Consider the following 19889-nt stretch of genomic DNA (forward strand, 5'->3'; position numbering starts at 1 on the left):
AAGTCACTATGATCTTTCAGGGTTACAAGAAAACTTCATATACCGCAACTCTCCAGAAAACAATGGTGTAAAATTATAAAATAAGATTTTTTATTTTTTATTTTTCCCCTCATATGTAAACAATGGGGAATTCGATTTTGGGTGCGGGACTTCACTGACCTGACCACGCTAGCTTAATCCACATTTGTTAAAGAAAATATATATTAAAAAAGGGAAGGAAAAAAAAAAGGAGCCAAAGGAAAAGGTATAAAAGGGCAAAACCCAAATCGCCGAATCGCGAAATCGCCAAGTCCCTCTTTTTCTCTCATTCTGCAAATTTAAGCTTTCTCAATCAGACCCATCGCTGCCATCGATGGAAAATGAAGAAGAAGCAGCTCTCTCGTCTAGCCCTAATCCCCTAGATGTGGACCCAACCCTCCAAAAGAAGCACCAATCAATGCTCGACCGTCTCACCAACCGTCACCAAACTCGCTTAGGCAGCTCACTCACCCGCCGATCCGCGGAGTCCGACTCGTCCTCTTCTCCTTCCTTTGAGTCCACATCAACCTTCCTTTCCCGTTTTTCCAACTCCAAGAGCTCCATCGAGTCTCAACTCGCTCAATGTCGATTCGGACTCTCCGAGTCGACTCAAGTCAAACCCCATCTCGACCAAATCTCCTCCTCCATTTCCGATCTCGAGAAGCTTGTTGCCGAGAACGCGTATTTTTTACCCTCGTACGAAGTTCGGTCCTCGCTCAAAACGATATCAGATTTGAGGCAAAGTCTCGAGATTTTGAGCTCCGAGTTATTACCCAAGAAGAAATTCGCTTTCAAGAACAAACCCACCAGAAAAGACCCAATCTTCGAATCCAAAGAGCAGGAGGAAGAGAAGAAACCTGAGAAACCGGGTTTCAGGGTTCCGGAGTCCCCGGGTTTTTGGAACAAGAAAGGCGAGATTTTGGTGCATAAATTTAAGGGATCGGAATTGGGAGAATTTACGATTGCGGACCTTGATTCCTGTGAGGTGAGGCTAACAGGTTCTGTGAGAGCGCTTTTTGTTCATAGATTAAGGAACTGTACGGTTTATACAGGCCCTGTAACGGGTTCGGTTCTAATTGATGGGGTTGAAAGATGTGTTTTTATAATGGCGTCGCATCAAATTCGGATTCACAATGCAAAAAGGAGTGATTTTTATCTGAGGGTGAGGAGCCGGCCTATAATTGAGGACAGTTGCGGCGTGAGGTTTGCGCCATACTGTTTGAGCTATCAAGGGATTGAGGACGAGCTTAGGGAGGCCAGTCTTGATGGGGAGACGAAGAATTGGAGCAATGTGGATGATTTCCTCTGGTTGCGGGCGGTTCAGTCGCCAAATTGGTCAATTTTGCCGGAGGATGAGAGAGTTGGTCTAGTTGATATTTCAAATTCCGAGGAGAGTTAGGCTGTTACCCATTTTGTTTGTTACTAGTGTGTGTGCTTGGAGTAAAAGGTAACATTCTTTTGTTGTATTTGGTATTTAGATATGGATTATGAAAATCTTGAGTGGATTGGATGTGATTGACCTTTCTCTGATTGCTGATTAGTGTCCTGTTTTTTGAAGTGTTTTGCTTATTTATTTTTATATTTTTCGTCATTCCGAATTTAGCTGCCAAGATGATTATGATGTTGCAATGTGAAATTGTGGGAACTTGGTGGATGAGATTGATGCTGGATGGGGTAGTGAGGAAAAGACACAAAGGCCAATCTCATTGCTGATTTGAAATGTATGTTTGAAATACATTATTTTTTTGCTCTGTTCTGGAGATATGGGACCTTCTTTTGTAAAAAAATTGCCTTGGCTGTGAGTTTGATGCCCTGGAATCTGGATTTTCTGTTGTGTAGGTTGTTCATTGATTGATGTTTAGACATGTAAACACGAAGCATAAAATTATAAAGTTTTCTTTTTTGACACACTAAGCTGATTACTTAGGTGAGGTGTAGTTTGAATCCTGGTGGTTGATCAGTAGTCCAAAATAACAAATAGATGTAAAGCAATGGGGAAGGAAATCAGAAGCCAATATTGAGTTTGAAAAGGCTTATATTAACTGTTGTGCGACTCATGTCAGTGATCCGTGTAGCATTTTGCATCATGTTACAGACAAGTTTTCCTTGAACTGGTTGAGGATACATGTGTATATTTACATGTTATTTTGAGTAAACTGAATTAGATTGGGGAACACACTGTCGTGCACAAGTGGGGATTGTAAAAGACATCAATATTGGAGAGTTCACAGGGGAAGCATGAATAGTAGCAGCCCCTTTAGATTTCCTCACCTTTCTTTGGTTTTTTGCATCTCTCTCTATGTATTTTGTTCTCACTAAACTGGTGCTAATTTTATGAAAAAGAATTTTTGCAGATTTGATTCTTTTGTAACATAATTTAGAGAATATAATTTCGCTCTTCTCTAATGCACATGTTACTGTTTTTCTTTGTTATTTTACTATTTTTTTTTTAAAGTAAATTAAAGTTAGTTTCTTTCTCATTGAATGTTAGTCATTTCCTGATAGAACACCCATTTTTTGTCCGTTATGAATTTTAACAGACTTTTGTATTTGCCCTTATTTGAGATAAACATTTTACAAGGAGATCCAGTGGAAAGGGAATCATGTTACTAGATCGGTACTGATTAAAGTTGTTAACGTTCTGTTCCTTTTAAGAATTAATTATCATAGAATAAATTGAGCTTGTTGTACATTTCACTTCTCTTTCTGATATAATTGTTGTAAGTTTACAAAAACTTTAATTTCTTTCCTTTAAGTATGATAATTTTCAGATATGTTCCTGCTTAATAAGTAGACTTTTTCTTTTATTTTGAATTTTTATAAATTCCCGATTGATTAACCACCTCCAGTTCATTTTCATCAAGCAGAATAAATGTGGATATCAGTGGAAAGTGAAATACTTATGGTATGATAGTGAAGTACCTATGTTATGATTGTTGATGGTTAAGCCTTTTGTCTGTAAGGTTATCTTTTAGGAAAAAAATTTAATTGTTATCAGTTGAGCTTTTAATGGTTTTTGATATTTCCCTTCCCCTGCAACAATCCTTCCTATGGGAACTTCCTCTGGTGCTGGTGGATAGCAACCTAAAAGGTAGGATGGTGACTTGAAGTTAGTGGGCATATTTGTGAGATGACTTCCTGTTGGAGTCAATTAACTTCCCTTCTGTAGATGGCTCTTCTTATTTACTCTGGTTGTTTCAGTAACTAGTGCCTCTCTTTGCAAATAGGAAGTTTCTTGCTGTGCGATGGCAATTTAGTAATGACAGTATGAACGCTTATGCACAGTATATACTGAATGCATGGTTATTCTTTTGATGCTCGATTTGGTTGCTTAAATTCTTGGGATTTATGTTTATACTCTTCCACTTAATAAACATCAGATCTGTCCCATGTTCGAGACAATAATGGAAGACTAGCAATCTTAGCTTCTTGTATAGGAATTACAGAAAAGTCCCAATGGACTTAATGAAATCATGACTCATATGCAGAAATTTTCTAGTTGCTAAACTTCTAGGAAATGCATCTATGCTCATTGGATTGGATGCTTCATGATTCTGTTGTACAGTGCAAACTCTGATTGTATTAGGACTGCATAAGCAGTGCTGAAAGAATGTGGTTTATTTTGACTGCATAAAATTGTCAGTCACTCAGCATGTGAGAACTGGTTATTCAAATTTACTTTTCCTTTTAATTTCTATAACTAGCTTCTCTTACGAATTTCAAGGTGAAACTTAGGATTGGATATTTTTGAGTAAATTGCAGTGGCATTCCTGAGATATTTTAAAGAACAAACAGAATATACTTCTCCAATGCGGCATGTAATAATGACAATAATAATTTCAAAAACAATGGAGAGAAACCTTGCATTGGAGTAAGTTTGTAATGTTCACAACGATTTAGATCAAGGAGGTAAGTGTTCGTCTAAGGGGATGCATGTGTTATTACACAAAATCTCAAAGAGGAGGTTACTGTATTTGTAGTAATATATCCTCTTATCTAAATGTGTCTTTGGTTACACCTTATCTTGGAATCAAATACAAAGTCCACTTTGTTGTTGAATGTAAACCTATTTTGTTGACTTTTTAAATCATATAATCCAAACATGAATCGTGTTTGCTTAGTAGGTAATGAGCTTCTATTCATATGTGACAGCTAGCTGTCTGCCTTGGTGTCTAATGCTTCAAGCATGACTCTTAATGCTTATATATCATGTTCTCTTTTGAATGAGATGGAAAACACGGCCTCCAAATTTGTTTTGGATTTGACAGGGACGACTCCATAGTTTGAAATCTATCTGCCAATTTTTAAAAATGTAGAAATTTAAGGATGACCATTTTACCCCTCCTCTCTCTCTCTGTGTTTGGTCCTGGCTAGCAGCTAGGCTGTTGATAGCATGACAACGGACATTGACGCTTTCTTTGACTTCATTCTTGGTCTTGTATACCGTTTGGAATATTGCTAGGTTCAGCCCTATCATTCTAATTAAGAATTGATTGTGTGGAAAACGAATAGTAGTTTTTTTTGCTGGAATTTTGACCAAACATGGATTTGTTAAAGAACAAGTCAAAGATTCCTTTTTTGCTTTTGAAGGATTGATCACCGTCTTGGATATTATATAGAGCCAGAAAAGTGAAATCTGGATTTGATTAATTGTTTAATGATTCCTCTCTCAGAACTGTCAAAGCTGGGGTTGGCAGCATTAACTTTCTCTGCCATTTCCACATAACAAAGTCATAATCTGGAACTCTGCAAAGCTTTCCAGCTTATGCCTAGTTTGTCTCTTAGCAGAAGTTACGAGTACTTAACATGTGCATTTTAATTTCCAAGACATGGTCTAACTTAGTTTTGGTAGCAAAGTAAGCACCATATATTGTGAGGTCTATGTTTACACACGTGGGTCCTCATAATATGAATTGCCGTTTGTAATTATAGACTTATGTCATATATAGTATACAAGAAAGAGATGACAAGGCAAAGCATATGGGGATACCTTCATACCTTATCTGTTAATAATGACTTCTTCTTTTTTTATTTTTGTTTTTTTGGTCTGGTACTTCTTTTCAATCTTACCCACTCCAACCATGTGATTATCAGCTTTGCACAGAAAATTTAGAGCTTTGACTAGATTCTTTATATCATAGCCAATCATCTGGTATATATATTCATGGGGCAGATCTATATGATGGTAATCTATTCCTACTCCCTATATATATCATGTGACTTAAAGCTTTCCATGCAGAAAGCTTTTCAATCATTGACTAAGTTGTCTTAATCTTTTAACCAATCAACTGAGATGTGTATATTTATAGGAGAGCTAGTTGATGTCTTGATGGTGATCTCTCTCTTTCTCTCCCTCCCTCCCTCCCTCTCTCTCCTACAGTCTTGTTTTTAGACTTGTTACATCATCTTCTGATACAATATGCTTCGATGGTCATTGCCTAGCTCCATGCTTGTTTTTCGTACGGAGTGTGAAAAGATCGAGACGTTTCACTTCCCTGGATTAATGAAATGCTTAAGGTATGTCTACATCCATTTATATTTTGAAGCCTGATTGTTAGATGCATGTATATATCATCTTGATCCTGATGCTAAGAAACTGAAGAGCTTAGAATATAGAGGTTTCTTGCCAAAGCTATTTTCTTGTTTACCTTTGCACTCCACATTTCCTTGGAGATCACCATTTTTGATGAGAGGATCGAGTTAGTTGTATGCATCCCAGGGTACTTAGATGATAAGCTTATATCTGCATGAATTCTTAGCAAATTCTACATCCTATCCTTCCACATTTTGTGTAAATGAAATTGGATTTGTGTTTCTGACATATCCTATTGTGGAATTTTTCTTTTGAAGCATAGTTCTTATATGTCCATTTCTTCTTTTGAAGTACATGTTCTTTTGGTGCTGCCTTTAAATTAAGGTTTTTGACAACTGACAAACACCTTAAAAGAAGAGAGAAAAGGGTTTTTACTTTTACTTTTTCTCTGATTTTGAGAAATCACTGAAACACTGGAACTTCTAGCGTTTGTCCATGTTGGTCAAGTGGATTCTTAAGGCTTTCTTGTTTGTTTGTAAAAGGGTTTTGTTTTTTCGTAAAAGCGTTTGTCCATTTGTTGTATTTAGTGTTCCTGGGCTGTGCTCTCCAATAGGAATAGGACAAGTCTGCTATTGGGCCTCTATGCCCGATCCAACTCATAGGTTGCGTTGCAATTAGGGCTCTAAAGTATGTTTAGTGTCTCTATTTATGACACCCATGAATAATTTGTTTTCGGATTCACCGTTGTTGATTTCAAGCTGTGCAAATACCAAATGGTTATAACTTGTACAATTATTTTTTTATTTTTTTAATAATACAAAGAGATATTTGGGGAAGGGGGAAATCGAATCTAGGATGGTAGGTCCACAGGTGCATGGGTAAATGCTCTTAACCAACTGACATTGGGTGTGTTTGCGTGATTCTATAGTAATTGTATAGAATCGGTTTTGAAAATGCTCGTATATATCGTTTCTTAAACTAGGGTGTGTGCTTGATGGATTTCATTGTTGAATATACCGTCTCTTGTGTTTTTGTTTTTATGCTCGGAAAACACAAAAATTTAAAATTTAAAAAAAAAAAAAATTCAAATGGTCGTGAGCCCATGAACTGAACCGTTCTTGGACAGGTTCAGATCAAATGGCAATTTTTGTGCAAAATCAAACTGAAGTGGACCAGTTATTTTTCACGATTTGGTTTTCGGTTTGAAGAGAACCAAACTGAGCCATGCTCACCCCTAGAGCCTCTATGTATGTAAGTTACGCAACATTAACGCACCTTGCAGCTAGTACCTAACACAAGCATCGGTTTCATGGTTTAGGGTTCAACTGTGCTCATATACAAGTTGATATGCAAGTTTGGGAGGGGCGACAAGTTAAGGGTTCTATATGCGACGTGCATGTGTGTTGGTCTTGTCCAATACTTTTATAATTAAAAAAAAGGGTTGACTTTTCTAAAGTACAACACTAGCAATTTATACTTTACAAAGAACTGAAATTAACAAAAACAAAAAAAGAAAAAGAAATTAAAACTCCTCAATTTAGAATTGAGTTTTTCCTTTTCCCGCCAAAGATTAGCAGTCGTAGCATTGATTGCAGTCCATGTATATGTTTTGAGCTAAAAGATACTATTCGTACATATTTTTCAATGTTGATTTCCTTTCCAGCAGCGATTCTGTGTCATTTTTAGGGTTTCTTGCATGCAGCTCCATGCAGTGTAAATCCTAATTCTTATTATACTCTTTGAAGAAGCCCTAAGAAACTCAAACCATGTAGTACTAGTAGTAGTATATAGGTAATAGATAAATAACATCATCATTATAGTTCTTGCGCCTCCTCCACCCCAGATGATCATATATTATCTGTGTCATTATCTTTACGTTCGTTGGATTTTCGATAGATAGATAACATGAATTCAATTCATAACCTAACCCTTAAAAAAGAAGAAGAGTTAGAGGGTCATCAAGAGTTCAAAGGTGCAAGGTTAAACTTATTGTGAGAATGTTTGGAAAGTTTGAAAATCTTGCAAGGTCTTATAAGGTGTTGGGCTACTCCTCCTATTGCCTATTGGTTTTGGGGTGGAACCTCAACTTCCTTCAAAACTCTCATACATCTTTACCTGTATATCTTGGATTCATGTTCCCATATCGTCTCTGTAGACTTTTATTTTTCAATGAACGTTGTTGGGTTTGATCAAATAGTTGATGAACATGAATTTCATGCTCACCAAAAGCACATGTATATATTTGTGTGAGTCGCCGACTTTTAATCCAAGAATATGTGAGATGAAAAAGGTTTCATTCATTACCCTCGATTGGAATAAGGAGATCATGTGACTAGGCTATGCTGATATAGATATATGTGCATGGAAATGATTTATTGTTGATAGTTTGACATGTTATATGTTATTAAACTAATAATCTAATTCGTACATCCATACGTAATTTCACCTAGTTAATGGTCAATGATCATGATTGACCAAATATTTATATATGGTATATATCAAGTCAGATAAAATTATCCTACAGTACACATGCACATCGTCTGTTCAGACCATTGAGTGTGTGGAATCATGTGTGAATGTTTGTTTTTGATTGACATGGCGACAATATAATACGTAGAGTACTTCATGACAATATAATATATAGATATTATATTCCACAATGTTAGGCATAATGGTTGAGAAAACTGGATGCCTTGAAAGTATGAAAGTGAGGAGTGATGAAGAAGAATTCAGCAATGGTTGATCGAGATTGTTTATAAATTTGAACGCAGAATTGGGGTCCTTGTCTGAGACTATCAGTTAGGAAGAAAACATATTCTATGTTGAGTCTCTTATTATAGTAATGCAGGCATCTTATAAAAAAAAAAGGTGATGACACACTGCCCTTGCTTGAGTCAAAACCAACAGGGTTCAAAGGTTACACAAGAACACAATTATGAAAGAAAGAAAAACCTAGGGTTCGACACGTAATTTTGTCATTCAAACGGTAAAGATATGATGAAATTAGCATAGATTTCGAGACCCCACATAAACTTTTGTGGTTTGTATTAGGGTTGTTGGGGTATAAATGGTTGAAAAGATGAGTGAAGTTGTTGTTCGATGAAGGCTCAATTGGCATTCACGTGTACTAGACGTAATGGAGGTTGTTCTTTTTTAGGAACCAATCGTGGTTGCTTCTCTGGTGCAGTCTCTATTTGTTTATTCAAGCACTTAACAAAACTTATTCTAACTGTCATTGTCAATGTTTGAAAGACGAGAGATCGAAACCCCACAAGCTCAGGTGGCCAATCTCAGTTTGTTTGTTTTGAAAAAAAAAAAAAAGATTTCATATTACAAGGAAGGAGATCAACCACAACTAATACAATTAGATGACGATCTCGAAACCCCACTAATAATATAGCTCTAGCTAGGTTTTCCATAGCCAATACATGACAGAAATTAACAGCGGAGTTTTGAGTCATCTTGCAGTCGAGATCTTTTCTGTGTTCTTCGTTCATGGCATAAATAAATCTGACGAATGGCTCTTTGTTGTATTCTTGAAGCATCAGTAATTCTAACTTGAGCAGTTTTCTTATTATTTCCTTTGGTCATAATATTAATTAAACGGACTGTCACTATATGAATTACATGATGTGTGTACTGGATATCTATTTGATAATCCTATTTTCTTCGATTAGAAACGAACTATATTACTCTATGTGAGCGAAAGGGAAAGGAAATGTTGATGGAAAACCTAGACATCAATTATTTCAAGTAGGTCGAATCCTTTCCTTTCTGGATCTTTCGAAAAACCAAACGATCCGTCGTCAATGATTCATAATATTAATGTCTTGCATGCGATTAAAACGACTATAAATTGCATGTAGATTATTAAAATGGAAGCGATCGATGCTTCTTATTATTTTCTGGTTTCTGCTTTGTGGTCCTAACTGTGGAGATGGAGTAGCAATGAAGAGAGAGACAGATGGGAAATGGCCATACGTGGCCTTAGAGAGAGAGAGAGAGGGCATAGAAAGTCCGAGTTTAGATGTATCGGGTAGAAACTTGAGAGAGCAAGCAATTCAGTTGTTTAGCTGACATTACAGCTATGATCTTTTCTAATGGACATTTGCTCCCTCTGGTCTGTTTAGGTGACATCACTAGACCTATATTAAATTATTTATGTAATCAAACCAGCTGCCTCGTTTCAAATTAGTTTCTTTTCTGATGTGAGATTTATAATGATATGTGATGGTCCACCCGACAAGGAACCTTAGTTGAATTCAAGAAGCAATCTTTTTATTTTCTCTGTTTAAAAAAAGAAAAAAAATCGTTTTTTTCGTTTCTAGCTTTCGTGAAGATGGTGTTAGTGTTCATAGGGTTATTAATTCAACTTCGAGAAACCCTTTTAGGAGTGAAACTTGTACCGACAGCAAAATGAGGTCAGAGAAGGGGGAAGAAAGACAGAAAATTTTAATGGACTTGTCGTCCTTATTGCTTTGACCTACGTACGTGGTCGTGATTATTTGATAAATATAATGTCTACTGTGAGTTAGGTTTAACATAGCTCGATCGCTTAACTGATAAGAAACATGTTTAGTTTAATATTCTTTTGCCCTTGAGAAGCCTCTGAAATTAGTTATTGTGCCATTCTTAAATGCGTACGGTACGTATTTTAGAAATAGTATAATGTACATGCCTGGAATTTTTACATAGTATAAGTAATTGGGGGAATGAGGTTTACACAAATATTCACTGAGTGCTGGGGGTTTCAAACCTCTGCGTAGATGGGTGGTGGTGGAAAAACTCAACCAATTGAGCTATAACTGACCCATGAAGTTAATCTGTTGAGGGAGATTCATAAGGAAAATATCCTTTCCATCTGGTACAAGGCTCTCATCAAACACTCTGAATTAGATTGAACCGATCAATTTTGAAACAATTCCAGAAATTAAAAGTTGCGGGCATCGGATTAGTTCGTATAAAGGGTTTTAATCTATTGGTAATTAATGATATTTATACATCTTAATTCGTATATGTAGAAACACCAATGCGAAGACGTGCCTTCCTCGTGAGGTTCATCGATTTTAATAACTTAGGTCTTCACCTGTACTGATCTTTCTCATGCATGTTCCTTTCCCTCTTGGGTGCAATGAAATCTCTGTTTTTCCTAACAGGACAAAGGATAGAGGACGACCAAGGCATTAACAAATGCCATTGACGCATTCTCATGGAGGTTAACTAAAGAAGGATGTCTTTAGGGTTTCAAAGTGGTGGAATTTAGGGCGCTTGCCGCACCAACTTCTTGGCTAACAAACTCACTGGTCAAATGGGGTCACATCCATCCATATGTCCCTTTCTCTGTGTAAGTATTTTGAACAAACAACAAAGATATTTTTTAATCTATTTCTTTCTAATTTTGCTTTACATGAAGATCACCTTATGATTAATTTCAATCATCAAAATCCACTGTGATTTAAAGCTTTTTCTGATATATCTTGCCGTGGGTTCGGGAGAATATGATTCGCGCTTACTTATTTATTTTTTTAATGAAAAAAAGTTTAGGAGAAGGGAGGCTACTAGGGAAGTTTCTCTAGGGTTGCTAAAAATAATGCACATTAATATGTAAATAACTCGGTATTGTCTTCTGAAACTCTTTAGAAAACAGTGTTTCCTCCAACCCAAGAAAAATTAAAAAGAACATGGGGTGGCTGCATTTCTACTTTACTTTTGCATCACTTGCTCCGTACGTAGGTTCCCCGTTTCTTTCAATAAAGATTAAACCTTTATTATTTTTTATCACAAAGAAAATCAAATACACGCTTTGCCCGCGTTTTGTGTCGAGCTGCAATTTCCATATAATACTAGAATAATTAACAGAAACTAGTGTTAAATTGTCAGACTCATTGTGATAACAAAAATACTAAGATATATTATAGATATAATTTTTTTCAGGATTAGAACTTATATATGATGGAGAAAGATAAACTTAAATTAATGCTTTTGCTTTATATACGAAGAAAAAAAAAAGTCAGCTATTTCGATATTATTTAGTATGGACACGGTTTTTTTTTATATAGATAAAGAAGATAGATTGCATTTTTAATTCAAACACAAAGTCAGTATAAATACAGATAACCACACAATGTTATTACAAATATAGAACCACAATAACTATAAAGGGTTAATCCACATACAGAGAACTCCACCGGCAACCTCAGGCGCACAATTGTACCTCCACACATAGCCACAAAGGGCCAAATAAATCCCCAAAAAAAAGTTGCAAGATTGCAAAAGTCAAGCATAGACCACAACGCACAGAACTACAACTGCAAACTAAAATCTTTAAACTCTCACAAGTAAAAAATTACAAGAAGAGACTACAAACACACAACAAACTCAAAAAGGATTGATGCACTTGTTACAAACAAAAACTAAAACACACGAACTAAATCAAGAGCTGGAAACTCGAGATCTACAAAACGACCTAGTAAAACCAACAAAGGCAGCCACGTTGTCCCCAAGCAAATCAAAAGCCCGAACTCTATATTTGCAACAAAAAAAGAGAGAGAAGAGAGGGAAGGTGAGGGGATGGGTGGGTAAGAAGGGAGGGGAGGGGAGGTGAGGTGGGGTGGGAAGGAGATGATAGAACAAGAGAGGGAAAAATTTGGGAGGGGAGGAGGATTTGTGTATCAAAGCAGAGAGGAGGGGAGGAAGAGGGGAGATGGGAGGAGAAGGAACAATCACCTCCTTCCCCTTTAAGGTATGTGCTGCTAGAGAGGTTTTTTTTTTTTCTAGAAAATATTATTGCTCACTACTTTAACTAAATGTGTATGCTCACAACTTTTCTTAATACTTGACACGTATTCATAGGCATAACCATGATTAATTTTTTACTTTGATTTATGTAACCATGATTATACTTATGAACACATGTCAAGTGTTAAGAATGGTAGTGAGCATACATCCTGGATTAAAGTGGTGAGTAAAAATGCTCCTTTTTTTTTTTTAAAGAGGAGGTTAGGGTTTCCAATATGAATAGTTTAAAATAACAGTTAAAAATGGTGTGATGAAAAAATAAAATATGTCTTAATAAAATTATATATATGAACCTTAACTTAGGCATATTAAGACATATTTTATTTTTTCAGGGTTTAGGCATATTAATATCTCAAAATTAGGAAATAAACATTCATAATTAAGTTTCTTATCCGATTTTGGAATTATCTTTTTGTTACCACATGCATATGGCTCATTAGTTGGTCCAAAACTTTATGTCAGTGGGTGATACCATTAATTATGGTAGACAAGTACTTAGGCTATGTTTGACAATATTTTTCAAATGGGTAAAATTATATTGTATATATTGTATTAGTTTCTTCACATCAATATTCTATCGTTTATCATAAATAAATAAATAAATAAATAAAACTCTCCTGACCTTATCCATCTCGAAAATGAAAATGAAAATGCATTTAATTAAACCGATTGAGTACTTTAACCATAGCATAAGTTAACATATATCCCATATCTATATATTTCTTTTATTTCTTGTTATCTTCCATCTTAACATTTTCAATTCAGTTTCTTTCTTTTACATTATATCCTAACCTATCCCAATAATGAAGAATAATTCACCTAATTATGGTTCTGTATAACTTCTTTTTTAATCTATTCGCACAACCTGGCTGGAGCTTGCAAGCTATCCATTGTCCCAGCAATAAAATAAGATAAAAATGAATTAAAGACACCAAAAAACTTAGTAGCTAATCTGGGCCAACGTGATCTAAGTGGGACTAAAGTAGTACTTAAACCCCTTTTAATAATTAGCTTTGGTTTTTTCTTGTTTTCAGGTGAGAAAGTGAGAAAGTGAGAGAGAGAGAGAGAGAGAGAGAGAGAGGTGGTGAAGGCAAATGGATAGGAGAGTGGGTATATATTTGAGTTGAGCTCATGCGTAAGCTGGCCAAATATTTCAGAAATGAGAGGGCCCCCATTAATTTAATTCCTTCTTTTTTAATTATACGTGAGTTTATAATTATTATGACAAGTTCCATTCCATGCACTGCAATCAATGACGAAATAAGGGCCTTCTTCTTCGTTGCGTGCATGGAATGAGTTCCTCCAACCACCGATGACGTGCCACCTGTTCCCTGTTGCTGACTTCTAGCTACTCAGCCACTTATAATAATACATTAATTTCATAAATTTGCTCACCCCTTTCTTTTCTATTGTTTTCCTTTTCTTTTCTCCATTTCCCACACTTAGATAGGGTTCCTGATTTGACTGTTAAGAAGCAAAAATGGAAGAAATTGGATAGTCATATTAGGCTGACCAAATGCGAGAGATCAAACTCTGTATATTATTAGTGAAAGTAGTCGGAACTTAGTGATAAATACACTAAATGGATATTATGATATGTGGGCTCATTGCTTCTTTTCGTTTTTTTTTTTTTTATGTTTCCTCATAGATTAAATACAAATATATAAAGTTGTTTTTTTGCTTGATGTATATATATATATATATATATATATATATGTCTTTTTTCAAAATATAATTCAAGGAAGGGGAGAGCCGCAGCACTATACATGATCAAAATATATTCCAAGATTAATGGTGCTCAAGCTATAACCTGCTCATGTGACATTTTCCAATTTGTCGTAGCCCAAGACTATCAAAGCAAGCTTTGGTGAATCAAGCACACTACGAATTATAAAATCCTCATCATTGACGAGTAATGTTTTTTTTTATTTATGGCAATTCTATCACCACTGTTTTAGTCGCTATATGTCTGCAGTGGGGCCATATACCCCCCACGAAAAAATGAAAATTAAAAATAAATTTAAAAAAAAACCATGGTCCACTTATGATTAATCAACACAATATCAAGACAGAGTGTCAAGACGAAAATAATGTCGAGTGAGTTATGAAGCACAGAGAAGGGTAAATTTGTCATTTCAAGGAGAAAAAGGGTGTAGTTGTTTTGCTAGCAAATAGGAGACTAGCACGTCAGTCAGCCTCGATGTGATTGGAGGCGACAAGAAGATGGTGTATATAAATAGAGTGGTGAGTTATCAATGGTTGGATTGGAGGGAGGCAACCAAATCTTCTTAGGTAAAGAAAATGGGAAGGTCTCCTTGTTGTGATGAGAGTGGCCTCAAGAAAGGTCCCTGGACCCCTGAAGAAGATCAAAAGCTCATGAATTACATTCAGAAAAATGGCCATGGAAGCTGGAGAGCCCTTCCAAAACTTGCAGGTACTGATCCTCTCATGTACACAATATAAAACTCTCTCTCTCTCTCTCTCTCTCTTAACTGGGTTATGTTTTTTTTTTTCTTGAAATAATTTCAGGCTTAAACAGATGCGGCAAGAGTTGCAGGTTACGATGGACAAACTACCTTAGGCCAGATATAAAGAGAGGGAAGTTTTCTCAAGAAGAAGAACAAACAATTCTGAACCTCCATTCCATCCTTGGCAACAAGTAGGCTTCATATTATTTTTTTTCACAAACTTAATTATTTTATATATTGTGGCATATATTATTACTCAATCAGATCCTCTACAACGTTGTATATGTTGAGACAGTATATATTGTTGGTCAATCAAGATCATTATTAGGTAGATTATTCTTCTAATATATGGTATCTAGCAAGAAAATATATCCATTTTTATTATTATAAAAAAAATACATGTTGCTTGATGTATGTATAAACTTACCCTTCTTTGTTTTGGTTCTTGACAAGATGGTCAGCAATTGCAAGTCACCTACCCGGTCGGACGGATAATGAAATAAAAAATTTCTGGAACACCCATTTGAAGAAGAAGCTGATTCAGATGGGTTTTGATCCGATGACTCACCGGCCTCGGACCGATATCTTCTCTAGCTTGCCTCATCTTCTAGCTCTTGTCAATTTGAAAGAGCTCCTGGACCATGGAGGCCACCCATCTTGGGATGAACAAGCTGTGAGACTACAAGCAGAAGCAGCTCAAATGGCTAGGCTCCAATACCTACAATGTCTCCTCCAACCTCCTCCTGCTAATAATTCCTTTGGAGCTGGTACCCCAAGCAACCTAAATGATATCACTGACATGGAGACCATCAATCTTTTGAGCTCTCTCTGTTCATATCAGTTGGATCAAAACCCACCACAATATCCTGGAGCTAATTTCGAATCAGTCCAAGATCATAATTCAATCCCTTTCTCTCATTTGCCTGACTTGCAAACCTATCAAACACCTTCACTGAACAACAACAAGGACATGGTTAACCAAGCTGAAGATCAATTTGCTGTAGTTTTGAGCCAAGGGCAAAACTCTCCCAACAATCCATGGAACATTCCTTCTTCTTCAAACACCACTCCATCTCCTACTTCTATGGCTCCTCCGGTGGCAGAGACTTCGATAAGCAACACCATGGGAGATGCTTGCAGTACTTCAAGCTTTGGAGGAGTGGCTAATTCGGCTTGGTCTGAGCTTCTTCTTGAGGACTCTTTTTTCAATGAGATTGCTTAATTAATTAGGTAGAGATGTGTGCTAAAGGCTTCTAATTGCATGATCACTTACTATTTATGTGTACTTTCTGATAATATATATTTATATATGTGTATACTCTTCGTTAATTATATGTATAATTAATCGTTTAATTATATGTATAATTAATCGTTCTGAGGTCTCATGCAAGAGGAATCTGTTTTAGTAGCTGATTAATTAATATTTAATTACATGTTTTCCCAATTGGAGAAAAGAAACCGAACCAAACCAACATTCCTGCAGATTAATTAATATTATTATTATCATATCATCATCATCATCACCATCATCTTTATTATCACCTAATGCTTTGAAATCTCACTACATGCATATGCATGGCATATAATAATTTATAGGGATATGCAGGCCAATATTAATTGAACAACATAGGAAGTTGATAAATATTTCAATTTGCTCCTTTGTGTTTATAATTTGAACAATATTAATCTGTATTTGATATCAACCTCTATCCATAACCCCTCTTTATTTATTTATTTATTTTTTTGAGCCAAAGTTAAAAAGGATATTATAGAAAAAACTCACACACACGAGTACCATGGGAGCTTGAATCCAGAACCAGTTGGGTACACCAATTGTACAGCCACCAGTTGAAGTGTGAGTTACATATATTTCAAAAAGATTCATTCTATTTAGAACCAACAAACTTCTAATTTTATCCGGTAAAAGAAAAACAAAACACAACCACAAACAGCAGCCATCCATGGTGCTGTGGAAACTGTCAGAAATACGTTGTGTGGGTGCTCAAACGTGTGGGGTACTGCTTGGGTGCGCCGACAAATTAATTAGGTTTAGGCATGTCCAACAAAATTAAACATGTTTATTTCTTTTAAAGATTACGAGAGGGCTTTTTAATTCTCCTTTTTTTTTTCTCTTCATATTCATCCCCCCTTTTTTTTTTTTTTTTTTTGTAAAGGAAATGAGAGGCATTTCGTTTTGTTTGGTTTGAACTATGACGATATTAGATATTGTTGAATCCGTGGCTAATGCTAGTAAAAACCACAGTTTTACGGTGGTCAAATCATGTCGTCACGGGTAAGACACATATCACATTATAGTGGTAGTGTTGCCATTGTATTTTTCCACTGCATTTTAAAAGAAAAATGTTAGAAATGTGGAATTAAATACTTACAAACTGTAGGAATGTAATGTACTTTTCAAATGATTAATTGGGACCTAAAGTCTAACTTTATGTCACCCCAACCCGATATTGGATGTAAATTTCATTTTTTACGAGTCTTGTCTCACATCCCATCGGTTAGAAAAAAGGAAAAAAAAAAGCCAACATTCCATGATTTCTCTCCCATGAATAGAAGATAACAAGGAAAAGGATGAGGACCGTGCAGAGAAACATACATTTCATAGCTTAATTCCATGCATTTGAAATGCAATTTGTGAACTTGTCCGAATACGTCAAGATAAAGCTATAGAGATTGACCAAAAATTTCGAACTGGGCAGCCTTCAACCACTCTTATATAGCTAGGAATCTGATCTAAGTTTCCTTCTTGTTTTCAACACAGAAGTTCTTTTTTAGGCAATTTCTCTTTTAATAGAGAGAGAGAGAAGAGAAAGTTTGACCAAGATGTTAGGTCAAGGCGGTGACGATAATTCATGGAATCTCAATGATAAGAGAGGGACCCGAGTGGTTAGGACTTCCGGGGCACAAAAGAGTTTTCGGAATTATGATATTGGACAGGCTGCTACCATAACTCCAAGGTTTCATTGGCTTACATACCCAGGACTATGTATATATTTTGTCTTTTGATAGGGATGGCGATTGGAGCTAGCTAAACCCTACTTATAAAAATTGATGAGTTGATTTCTAGTCATCGGGTTTTACTTATAAAATTTAGTTTTTATTTATAGAAAAATAAAATGATGGACTGCAGATAATAAATAATTAGTTTGAAGAGGTAAACCTGAATTTATTATTTTTCCTTTCGAGAATGTTAATCTTAACAAGTTGTCACCCTTTTAAAATGGCATGATAACACAACTCAAAGGTAATAGTAGTGGCGGACTCGGGCTCGATGGGATGGGGGCCAAATTGCTAAAGCCAAAATTTGACATTTTGTAGGGGCCGAGACTATCAATCAATAATATTCGATCAAATTGGTGTTATCAAGGATCCATTTCATATTATTTTACTCAAGACTCGAAGTTAGTAGGTTAAGGTTGACCAGTATTTGATCCAGACTCGTACACACTAGCACATTACTCAAGATTCATTTTGTTAAGAACTCACCCTTAAAGTTAAGCTTGAAGTTGAAGAAATCCGGATGTTATTACTGTATGTCATGTATTTTCTACTATCCTCTTTACTTTCTTCCTCATTTACAACGATGTTTACACTATAATAACGTTCGGATGTCCGTATAAAAGAAGAACTGTATATGTATATATATCCCATAAGTTTTACTTTCATATTTGCATAGAAAGTCTTGAGTGAATGCGCCAAGATAAACAAATACGCATATGTATCAAGTTAAAGTATTGCCTAAATAAAGGTTTCGCTTGAAAAAGTTGCATGTAACTAACTCCTTGTATCACCTAAAGCATAGGACCATGGTCTTGGCGGCTATATAGGTTTCATCACCATTCGGGGTATGCATAAGCTAGCCTCTCCCATCAGAGTTAGGTTTGAAAAGATTTTGTACTTGAATTAAATCTCATTAATTAATGCATAATCCTGTATCTATTTTCCTAATTGAATACGTACGAGGAGTACACTTGGTGGATTAAAATGACTCACCCTAGCCTTCTAGCTTCTGCCTTAGCCTTCAAGATATCTATATATTAATGTCAACATAATAACAACAGCAGTTAACGGTAATTATCATGGTAATCTTTTTAGGTGAGAAATCATTAGAATTAATTAAATATATCCGTACAATGATCATTTCTCATGTAAAAGAAGGCAATGTAGAACTATAGATTTCCTAGCTTTATTTTTTGGTCAAAACTATCGATTTCATTAATAGTGAAGGGAAAAAAAACTCGCTTACATCACTGGCTAAGGTATTGGGCGCATTTGAGACAGGTTTTTGTAAAAAGTCCTTCTGCCTATAAGTGCTCTTTTAGAAGCTCTTTTATTAGAAGCAAGCGGAGATTTTTATTACAAATCCAAATGCTTACTAAAAAAACACTTCTCTAGAAAGTACTTTTATAACTCAGAAACACTCTAGTTTTTCTGTCAAATACTGTTTAAAACATTTTTAGTTGTTAAAAATGTTTTTAATACCTTCTTTTTTTTTTTGGGATCGAATTTTTAATAGCATCTAAGAAACAGTAAGAAACATGCCACAATTAAATTGAGCAAACATATACATCAAGGTTACTTTTCTAACAAGGATTTGACTGTAATGTTTACAGTTAACTGATCTATTAACATCACTAATTAAATTGAGCCAATTTCTCCACCACTAAAAGAATAATGGATGCCGTGTCGGCACAATCAACATCATATGGTCTAGTTGATCTGTTAGCTAAATTTTGAGCCGTTGTGGAAAAAAAAGGGTGGAAGCATTAAAGTCAACATTGTTTATGCTTGTCAAAAGCAACATCTCATTGCTAATTAATTAGATATAATATATGTCCGTAGGTCATACTTTAAAAACATGAAGCCAAAAAACTTACCACCTAATTCTTTTACTTGAATGATGACTAATTCATGTTTTCTTTTTCTTGGACGCCAATCTTTTGTTGATCATTGCCTTTTTATAGCTGATATTAAAAAATGTTTAAGGAGACATGATCCAATGTATATATACATGCAATACAGGCCAATGCAATGATATGTGTTTGCTTCCCTTT

At 35.6% G+C, this 19889-nt stretch overlaps 2 protein-coding genes across 2 annotated transcripts; both read left to right on the forward strand.

Annotated features, from left to right (window-relative positions):
- The first annotated feature begins 266 nt into the window (after nucleotides 1–266).
- On the forward strand, nucleotides 267–10957 carry LOC117630829 (tubulin-folding cofactor C). The gene is made up of 4 exons (XM_034363629.1): nucleotides 267–1465; nucleotides 1622–1739; nucleotides 5461–5535; nucleotides 10708–10957. The coding sequence occupies exon 1, from the start codon at nucleotides 353–355 to the stop codon at nucleotides 1415–1417; it is 1065 nt and encodes a 354-aa protein (XP_034219520.1). The 5' UTR covers nucleotides 267–352; the 3' UTR covers nucleotides 1418–1465; nucleotides 1622–1739; nucleotides 5461–5535; nucleotides 10708–10957.
- Nucleotides 10958–14165: 3208 nt separating this feature from the next.
- Nucleotides 14166–16080, forward strand: LOC117631171 (transcription factor MYB93-like). Its single transcript, XM_034364169.1, has 3 exons — nucleotides 14166–14783; nucleotides 14879–15008; nucleotides 15271–16080. Exons 1-3 carry the CDS (start codon nucleotides 14651–14653, stop codon nucleotides 16037–16039), a joined length of 1032 nt encoding a protein of 343 aa, XP_034220060.1. The 5' UTR covers nucleotides 14166–14650; the 3' UTR covers nucleotides 16040–16080.
- Nucleotides 16081–19889: the final 3809 nt, after the last annotated feature.

The sequence above is a fragment of the Prunus dulcis genome, chromosome 6 (genome assembly GCF_902201215.1).
Source record: "Prunus dulcis chromosome 6, ALMONDv2, whole genome shotgun sequence".
NCBI lineage: Eukaryota > Viridiplantae > Streptophyta > Magnoliopsida > Rosales > Rosaceae > Prunus > Prunus dulcis.

Bases quoted from the DNA above. Each gene is read 5' to 3' on its own strand.
- LOC117630829 (XM_034363629.1), top strand. From the start codon at position 353: ATGGAAAATGAAGAAGAAGCAGCTCTCTCGTCTAGCCCTAATCCCCTA.
- LOC117631171 (XM_034364169.1), top strand. From the start codon at position 14,651: ATGGGAAGGTCTCCTTGTTGTGATGAGAGTGGCCTCAAGAAAGGTCCC. The intron at 14,784-14,878 runs GTACTGATCCTC...AAATAATTTCAG, and splicing joins AGCCCTTCCAAAACTTGCAG to GCTTAAACAGATGCGGCAAG. The intron at 15,009-15,270 runs GTAGGCTTCATA...GTTCTTGACAAG, and splicing joins CATTCCATCCTTGGCAACAA to ATGGTCAGCAATTGCAAGTC.